This window comes from Octodon degus, unplaced genomic scaffold (assembly GCF_000260255.1).
Source record: "Octodon degus isolate 3935 unplaced genomic scaffold, OctDeg1.0 scaffold00146, whole genome shotgun sequence".
Lineage (NCBI taxonomy): Eukaryota > Metazoa > Chordata > Mammalia > Rodentia > Octodontidae > Octodon > Octodon degus.
In genome coordinates, this window is record NW_004524722.1 from 7,099,714 (window position 1) to 7,108,745 (window position 9,032).

General features: G+C 56.5%; 2 protein-coding genes across 3 annotated transcripts in view; one reads left to right on the forward strand and one right to left on the reverse strand.

Annotated features, from left to right (window-relative positions):
• Positions 1-712: 712 nt before the first annotated feature.
• On the forward strand, positions 713-4,707 carry Smpd1 (sphingomyelin phosphodiesterase 1). The gene is made up of 6 exons (XM_023702158.1): positions 713-1,381; positions 1,755-2,527; positions 3,048-3,219; positions 3,452-3,528; positions 3,683-3,828; positions 3,958-4,707. The coding sequence occupies exons 1-6, from the start codon at positions 1,079-1,081 to the stop codon at positions 4,365-4,367; spliced, it is 1,881 nt and encodes a 626-aa protein (XP_023557926.1). The 5' UTR covers positions 713-1,078; the 3' UTR covers positions 4,368-4,707.
• Positions 4,708-4,822: 115 nt separating this feature from the next.
• Positions 4,823-9,032, reverse strand: part of Apbb1 (amyloid beta precursor protein binding family B member 1) — a 25,223-nt gene continuing 21,013 nt past the window's right edge. For both annotated transcript variants that reach the window (XM_023702157.1, XM_004642028.3), the window contains 3 exons: positions 5,788-5,903; positions 5,470-5,646; positions 4,823-5,389 (listed from right to left, as the gene is read on the reverse strand). In XM_023702157.1, the coding sequence (XP_023557925.1) occupies positions 5,222-5,389; positions 5,470-5,646; positions 5,788-5,903 (461 nt within the window). In that variant the 3' untranslated portion in view covers positions 4,823-5,221. The remainder of the gene's footprint in view (positions 5,390-5,469; positions 5,647-5,787; positions 5,904-9,032) is intronic.

Genomic DNA, 9,032 nt, shown 5'->3' on the forward strand with positions numbered 1-9,032 from the left:
AGGGGGTCCGGGAGATGGCTCAGTGGAATAAGTGCTTCCCTGGCAAGCGTAGGGTCCTGAGTTCAATCCCCGGTACCACAAAAAGAAAGAAAGAAGAAGGAAAGAAAAGAAAAAGAAACTAGTGAGAATTGAGGAAAGCCATAAATTTTGTTATAAACATAAATACCTTCTTAAAGTTAATATAAATACCCTCTTCAGGAGAGGTGTAGGGCCCTGAACGCAGGCAGATAGTCCCAACCCTGAGGCCAGCCTGGGCTCCCGAGTTAGGGCAAGGCCAAGCCAGCCTGAAGTACAGACAGATCCTGGCTCCGGGTATTAAAAAAAAAAAAGAGGCAGCACCCTGCGATCGCAGTCCTGTAACCCACACACTCTGGAAGGCTAAGGATTGTAATGTTTGCCCAACCCGGGCCATTTAGCGACTTAGCTGACAGTCTCGTGATAAAACAATAAACAAAAAGGGCTGGGTGGAGCTCAGCGTGAAGGCTCTGGGCTCGACACCCAGTGCTGAAAGAGACAACAAAAAGCAAACCCCAGTAACGGCGGCTTCCACCCGGGCGGCCGCCCGAGGCGGGGAGCCCCAAGGCCAGCCGGCTCGGCCTCCCGCCGCGGCCCCAGCCCGAGCCCCCGCTCCCCTCCTCGGGCCGTCCCCAGGGAGCCCCGCCCCTTCCCTTCGCAGAAGTCAGTCAAAGGCGACTCAAGGCGTCCGGCTCGGGCCACCCAAGGGTGCGGCGCCCGGGGCGGAGGCGGCGCAGGAAAGCCGGGCCTCCTCCGGCTCCCCCTCGCCCGCTGCCCCTCCTGTGTCCCGGGCGACCAGGCGACGCCCTGCCCGCACTATCACCGCAGGTGGGCGGGACCGGGGCGGGACCCGCGCGGAGCTGACAAGACGCGGGCCGCGCCCGATCAGCTGTCGGCCAGACCCACAGGAAGGGGCGGAGCTGCCTTCGGTGACGGCGAGCCGGCGCTAAGCGAGTGCCGCGGAGGGGACTTTGTGTCCCCAGCGCCCCGGGCCCTGAGGCCCAGCCAGGGCCCTTCCCGGTGCGGGCCGGAGGCGGACCGGCTGTGTCCGGGGAGCCTGGAGATGCACCGCCGCGAACTGTCGCCGGCCCACGGCCACAGTGGGCCCGGCTGGGAGCAGGGACGGAAGAGACCCCCGGGGAACCCTGGCCTGAGCCTGTGGGTCGGCCTGGGCCTAACGCTGGTGCTGGTCCTGCCCGACTCCATGGGGTTCTGGGCCCCTGCCGGAGCTCATCCTCTTCCTGCCCAAAGCTACCCTGCCAAGTTCAGTGGCGCTGTGCCCCAGCTGCAGGGGGCTTTCGGATGGTGGAACCTTTCCTGCCCCGTCTGCAAAGGCCTGTTCACCGCCATCGACTTCGGGCTGAAGGTGAGCAGCTGTGAGCTGTGGGGGGCGCTGGGGTTGGCGCATATAGGATGCGTTTTGTGGGGAGTTTGCTTCTCTTTGGGGATACCCCAGATGCCACCGCCACCCACTGTGACCTTTGCAAAGTGAGTGGAAAGAAAGGTCAGACAGTGCCTGAGAAAGCTATCTTCCTGAGCTGGTCACAGAGTTAAAGAGGAAGTGAAGGACGTCGGTGCCTCCTGAGTCACAGGGCCCTGGGTAGGAGGCTCTCCTGTCTCTTCATCCAGGGTGGCACGGCTTCCAGCCCAGCCCTATTGGTGAAGGGAGGCCCAGGGGTGGCTGCAGGTGTGGCCCAGCCCCTGTGTCTCTGATCCCTCTCTGGTGCCTCCCACCACAGAAGGAGCCCAACGTGGAGCGGCTGGGCTCGATGGCCACCTCCATCTGCAAGCTGCTGAAGATAGCGCCCCCCCACGTGTGCCAGTCCGCTGTGCGACTCTTTGAGAAGGACATGGTGGACGTGTGGACACGCTCCGTGCTCAGCCCCTCTGAGGCCTGTGGCTTGCTCCTGGGCTCCACCTGTGGGCACTGGGACGTTTTCTCCTCGTGGAATATCTCTTTACCAGCAGTGCCGAAGCCACCCCCTAAGCCACCCAGCCCACCTCTCCCAGGTGCCCCTGTCAGCCGTATCCTCTTCCTCACTGACCTACACTGGGACCATGACTACTTGGAGGGCACAGATCCTAACTGTGTGGACCCGCTATGCTGCCGCCGGGGGTCTGGCCAGCCCCCTACCTCGAAGCCAGGGGCTGGATACTGGGGCGAGTATAGCAAGTGTGACCTGCCACTGCGCACCCTGGAAAGCATGCTGAGCGGGTTGGGCGCAGCAGGCCCTTTTGATATGGTGTACTGGACAGGGGACATCCCTGCCCATGACGTCTGGCAGCAGTCCCGCAAGGATCAGCTGCGGGCCCTGAGCACCATCACCGACCTCGTGAGGAAGTTCCTGGGGCCTGTGCCTGTCTACCCTGCTGTGGGCAACCATGAGAGCACTCCTGTCAACAGCTTCCCTCCCCCCTTCATTCGGGGCAACCAGTCCTCAAACTGGCTCTATGAGGCCATGGCCCAGACCTGGAAGCCCTGGTTGCCTGCGGAAGCCCTTCACACCCTCAGGTATTTCATTAAAAGTTCTTGGAAACTCAAGGGAACAGAAGGGTGGCTGAAGGCAGAGGCAGGGAACTTGCATGCTGTCTGACTCCAGAGCCAGTCCTCAGCTCCTCTGGTCTGACTCCACCTTCCTTGTAACCCTTATCTTATCTCCAGTGGTCCTCTTTCACACAGCTGGCAGCATAACCTCCTCACTCCATATGTTGCTGGTGGCCTCTAAAGCAATTCCCCCCTCTTTCCCCTCTTTCCCCTCTTTCCCCAGCCCAGGTCATCCTCCCTCAGAAAGGCCTCTGCTTCTGCCTCTAGCTCACTTTGACCCCTCCCCCAAGCTCTTGGAGCCTTCAACCCTTTAAGCCACTCTTCTCTGCTTTACAGGCCCCATAATTAGTGCTGTTTGGGCTTTAGCTAGAACATGAGCTCCTCAAATGTGATGACATCATGTATGTCTGCCTAGCACAGGACTGGACATGCAGGGCCAGGATCACAAACCACTGCTGACCTCCCTACCTACGTCACTTTGTTTCAGAACTGGGGGATTCTATGCCCTTTCCCCTCGCCCTGGCCTCCGCCTCATCTCTCTCAATATGAATTTCTGTTCCCGTGAGAACTTCTGGCTCTTGATCAACTCCACAGACCCTGCTGGACAGCTCCAGTGGCTCGTAGGGGAGCTTCAGGCTGCTGAGGACCGAGGAGACAAAGTGAGGGCCAGTGGTGGGAACCTGGGAGAGTGGGTGCTGCAGGGCTCAGGGAGAAGCAGCCTGCTTCCAGACTGGAGCACTGGGAGCAGAGAAGCTTCATTTCTTGGTGCTCCGACAACGCTGGGGGTGGGTTCCTTCATGGTCACCCTCAGAAGGCCTTGCTTCCAAGCCCTCCTTTACGGCCACTGTCTCATCCTGTGATAGCCTGATAACTGCCCTTAACTTCCCCCAGGTGCATATAATCGGCCACATCCCCCCGGGGCACTGCCTGAAGAGCTGGAGCTGGAATTATTACCGAATTGTGTCCAGGTAAGAGGGAGGAGGAGGTAAAGGAGCAGAAGAGGGGCTGAAGAGCATCTCACTGTCGCTGTGGTGCTGCAGGCTAGGAGGAACAAGGTGAAGAAAGAGAAGCCCCCCAGACCTCTGTCCCCCATCTTTTGACTACTTCATGTCTTCTGCCCAGGTATGAGAACACCCTGGCTGCTCAGTTCTTTGGCCACACACATGTGGATGAGTTTGAGATCTTCTACGATGAGGAGACTCTGAGCCGGCCTCTGTCTGTGGCTTTCCTGGCACCAAGCGCCACCACCTACATTGGCCTCAACCCTGGTGAGTGAGGTAGAAGAGCCCCTCTCCCCAGGGGTGGCGGTCAAGGCAGCCAGAGGCAGCCTGGACAAGTGGTCCTGCCTGGAGTTGCCTTCATTCCTTTTCCCTCCAGCCAGCCTTGCTTCCTTGCAGGTTACCGGGTCTACCAAGTGGATGGAAGCTACCCTGGGAGCTCCCACGTGGTCCTGGACCATGAGACCTACATCTTGAACCTGACGCAGGCCAATGCGCCTGGAGCCACACCACACTGGCAGCGCCTGTACCGGGCTCGAGAAACCTACGGGCTGCCCAACTTGCTGCCGGCCGCCTGGCACAACCTGGTGTACCGCATGCGGGATGACACGCAGCTCTTCCAGACCTTCTGGTTTCTCTACCATAAAGGCCACCCACCCACAGAGCCCTGTGGCACACCCTGTCGCCTTACCACTCTGTGCGCCCAACTCTCTGCCCGATCCAACAGCCCTGCTCTCTGCCGCCACCTGGTGCCGAATGAGTCTCTCTCAGAGGTCCAGCACTGGTCACCGAGGCCCCTATTCTGCTAGGACCTCAGAGCCCATAGTCGGGAATGCTCGTCTTAGGAAAGGGGCAGAAGCCCAGTGCTGCTGCCACTCAACGTGGCAAGAACATCCTGTGCAAGATCTTATCTTGGGCCCCAGATATGCCCAAAAACTGGAACTTTCTTCCTGGAGCCAGTCTGGCCGCATCTGGGAGAAGGCCTGGCTGCTCTGTATGTGCCCGGACCTTGACTGCTGTCCTCTCACAGTGGGGAACAGAAGCAGAAGTGCCCCGAGCAGCCAGACAGGAGCTGTCTCCTGAGGTCAATGCTGCTGCTACCTGGCCTGCCAGGCTGATGAAATAAAGATAAGAGACTTGGACTCCAGACCCCTCTATGACTGTTCCAGTTTCTTCCTTCTAAGCAGCGGGGCAAATGCACCTTGGCAATAAGACCATAATGTAGGGGCTGGTAAGGGGCTGGTGTGGTACAGGTACACGTAGGCACATGGCAGCGCAGACAGGCTTTATTAGTGATATCAGTACAGCGGAGGTGCCCACGGAGTGGGGGAGAGGGGACCCATGCCCACACTCGTCCCACCCTCCTGACCCTTCTGGGCCTTATGAGGATGGAGCCTGGCCTGGACCAGTTCCTCCTGCCCCACCTCCAGTGCTGGGGATGGAGAGCCCAGGGCTGGCCTTGTTTCTTTGCTCCTCGTCATTAATCCAGTGCTTCCATGATGGGAGTAGCTCTCTCCCCCAGCCCCTGGGCAGGGAACCTCTACTCCTGAGGGGCAGCTTGGGGGACCTGAGGCCTAGAAACAGCATCAGGGCCCCTTCCTGTCCCACACCCTTGAGTTCCCTGGGGCCCTACACAAGCAAGTGGGGGTATATGGGGGTTTCTTCATGGGGTCTGAGCCCCCAGACGTTTGGGTTTGAGGGAGCCCCATAGTGACTGGACACCCCTGCGCACTGTCCACCCTACGCGCCTGGCCACAGACTCCGCAGGGGGTGCTGGGAGGCAGGAGGTGGAGGTCTGGGAGCGGGCGTCCAGACACTTCTGGTAGCGGAGCTGCGGAGGCAAATGGGCCAGTCACTTTCTACCCTGCCCCATGCTAGCCAGGCCCCCACCCTGCTGCCCTACCTGCTTACCATGCATGCAGCCTGCACCGCCTCAGAGAGGCTGGCAGCATTGGGCTCGCACCAGAACATGTGGCAGCAGAAGGAGGCTGGGCCAGCAGCCATGATGAACGCAAATGTGTGGACATCTCTGCCCACAGCCAAGAAGGAGAGGAAGCGCACCCGGCACTCCCCCAGCACTGCCTCTGTCTGGAGGGAAGGAGCCCAGTGAGGAACACCCCCAGCCCTGTGCTCCCCTGGGGCACATGCACCTTAGTGGGAGCTCTTCCCTTTGCCCCGACACTCCCCTCCATGGCAAGACACAACCAGCCTTCCACCCCAGCTCTTTACCTGCTGGTGCAAGATGGTGAGGGTGGCAGGGGCCACACTGACATGACTTGGGGTCCACTGCTCGCGGCTACTGGAAGACAGGACTGACTCCAGGGCCCCGTTGATTACATCTACTCCTGGAAGACAAACACAGCACCAGTGAAGACGGGAAGATGCCCCAGCTCCGCCCCAGCCCTCGCAGCTCTCAGGGCACCTGCCCCACCCCTTGCCACCACCGTAGCCTTGATGACAATGTGGTCCAGGTCCCTCTTCCTGGGTGTCGATCCCTCCATCTCTGGGGCTGGACGCTTCTCTTCTGCCTGAGACCTAGCTTTGGTTCCCTTCATTCCCTCTGCCCCTTCCGTCTCTTAAACTGTCGGAGCCCCAGCTCTTGCTCTCAGTGCTCATCCATGTGAGACGCGAGGCTGCTTTGTACTGTGATGACTCCCGAGTCAGGCAAGCCAAGAGCCAACTATTGTCAGGGCGTCCACTTGAGGGTACTCTGTCACTCTGGGCTAAGTCACTACACTGGATTACTCACTTATGCCCCCACAACAGGCTCCCATACAATCTTCGTTACCATTTCCACGGTGAGAAAACCGAACGTTCGTGAGACTAGGTCACATGCTTTAAGCTACACTGATGGATGAGGACCTCCTTCCCTTTAGCCTTTTCTACACTTATAGTTTTCAGAACTTGAAGCATTTTCTGTTTTGTTTTTTTTTTTTTTCTTTTTTTATGTATTTAGTACAGGGTCTCACTACACAGATTGAATTTATAGTGATCCTTTCTATTTTTCAGCCTCCCAAGTGCTGGGATTATAGGTGCTACCACGCCCAGTCTCAATCTCCACCTCAGCATGCCCTGAGGGTAGGACTGGCACAGGGAGCCAGAGATCGAACCCAGGCCCCTGCATCTGCCTAAGTAGGCGTTTGAATCCACTAAACTCTCTGGCCGGCCCTTAGAAGCATTTTCAAAATTTTAACTTTACCCGAAAAGTTCTAGAAAGTGCTCAGTGCACAAGGAACCCAAGGAGTTTGGCTTTTAAGTAAATTCTCTTTCTCTTAAAACACACTGACCCTCTCTGCCCCAAACTGCCTTCCACACTTGCGCTCGTACACATGTCCCACTTTTGCCTGAATGCAGCCAAGAGGCAACAGAGTGCACGGCCTGGAGGACACATGGGTCCAGTCCCCACTGGCAGGCAGGTGACGGGAGCTGGTGTCCCTGCAGTGCCAACACAGAGGCACATGCCTCTGAGGGCCATCTCCAGATCCCAGGAGTAGACCACGTGGCAGTGGCACCTCTGTGGACAGAGGAGGAAGCGAGAGGACAAGCGTCTTCCTTGAAAGTGTCTCCCCACTTGGGCTTTCTTCATCTTACTTCTGGCTGGCCCAGGGCCAGACTTCTTTTCCCAGCGTGAAGCCTTCCGAACGCTGGCCTCATCCAAGCCGTCAAGCCTCATAATTTGACTGCTCTCTGAGCTTCCAGTGATTTGTGTGTCATTTATTAATATCTAATCTTGGCAAATGGCCTGCCAGGCAGATGGAGAATACAAAGCAAGAGAAGGTGACGCCCTCCTGGGACAGACTGTGATTGGTGGAGAAGCCTGTCTGGGGCACCCCTGCCCTCTCTCTGGCTGTCTGGGAAACCCGGGTTCCCATCTTTCATGTGTTGCCTGGGAAGGCTTCTCGCTGAAGGGAGAGGACAAGCCTGAGACAGCACTTACCACGGTATCTTCTAACTTCTGGAAAGCCTTTTTCCACACTGGACTGTGGCCATCTTAAGGACAAAGACCAATATTTAATTCATGTTTATGTCCCCAGTTCTAACACAGGGCTAATGTGTGGAAGAAAGCCAGATGTATACGTCGCCCTCCAGGCTGCTTGGGACAGTATACTGCACTGATAGAACTAAGGACTGAGCTGGTGAGACCACGTCCACAGGAGGGTGACAACACAGGCAGGAGCGGAGGGACAAAGCCACACCGCAGCGTCTCAAAGGCAAGGCAGAGGGATGCAACAGCTATGACATTTAGGCCAGGGTAATAGGAAATCTCAAAGTTCACAGGTGTAGGAGAGGCACCAAATTAAAGTGAGTATGTAGGGAACCATGGGGTGCAGTCTGGCCCAAGTCTGAGAGGGGTTGGCAGCAAAGGGGCAAAAACAATGAAGGATGTGGGCTGGAGAAAGGCTGCCAGATCTGGTAATAACCAGAACTAAAACCGACGCCCTCACTGCCACCAGCCCCTGCCATTTATGCTTCTTAGTTCTTTATCAGCGGTTGCCTTCCAACATCCTACATAATGCACTCATCTTATTATCACCCTCTCTTTGCTAGAATGTCAGCTACATGAAGACAGGAGCTTTTCTTAGTTTTGCTCATTAACAGCGCTTGGCATAAATCAAGTACTCCATAATCACTTGCTGAATGAACAGCATGAGTGAATGTGTGAACAACTAAGGAATAAATACAGCAGCCTCAGGAAGGCTGCTCAAAAAGCAAGGTGGACAGAGCAGGAACTGAGCTTAGAAACCCCTGGCCCTGAAGCTCCACCTGAGCAGAGCAGCACCAAGGAGGTGGTGGGGCAGTCACAGGATGCAGGTCTGCAGAAGGTGGCAAGTGAAAGGGAGACAAACATGGGTGTGCAGTAATGCCTGGAAGAGCCAGTGAGGAGGAGGCTCAGAGGCAGGGCTCAGCCACGCCTCCCTTTGGCTCCCTGCACTGGTTTCTGCCACCCCTAGCTAAGTCTTTGGTGGGGTCATTTGATTCCAATGGGAAAACCCAGTCCTCTGTGTAAATCCAGGCCTTCCCTCCCAACCCCTACCTTTTCAAAAAACTGGTTTCCTCTCTGAACTTAAGATGTTTCTGTATTGTTTTTGCAAAAGTTAGGGCCTCGTGTGAACTACATTCCCAGTCCTACTTTTTGAGACAATGTTTCTAAATTGTACAGGCTGGCCTTGAAATCACAATACTCCTGCCTTAAGCCAGGCATAGTGGCACACACCTATAGTCCCTGCACCCAGGAGGCTGAGACAGGAACATCCCACAAGCTCACAAGTTCAAGGCCACCTGGGGTTACATAGCAAGACCTTATTAAAAAAAAAAAAAAAAAAGGTCCATGCACATGATTTTGAAACTACAATTCTGTCCTGTCTCTGCATTTCTATTAGGTTTTGGTTATGCAAAACAGTACTGTTTAGCTAGGGGTAGTGGTGCATGCCTGTAACCCTAGTACTTTGGGATGCTTCAGCAGGAGGATCAAA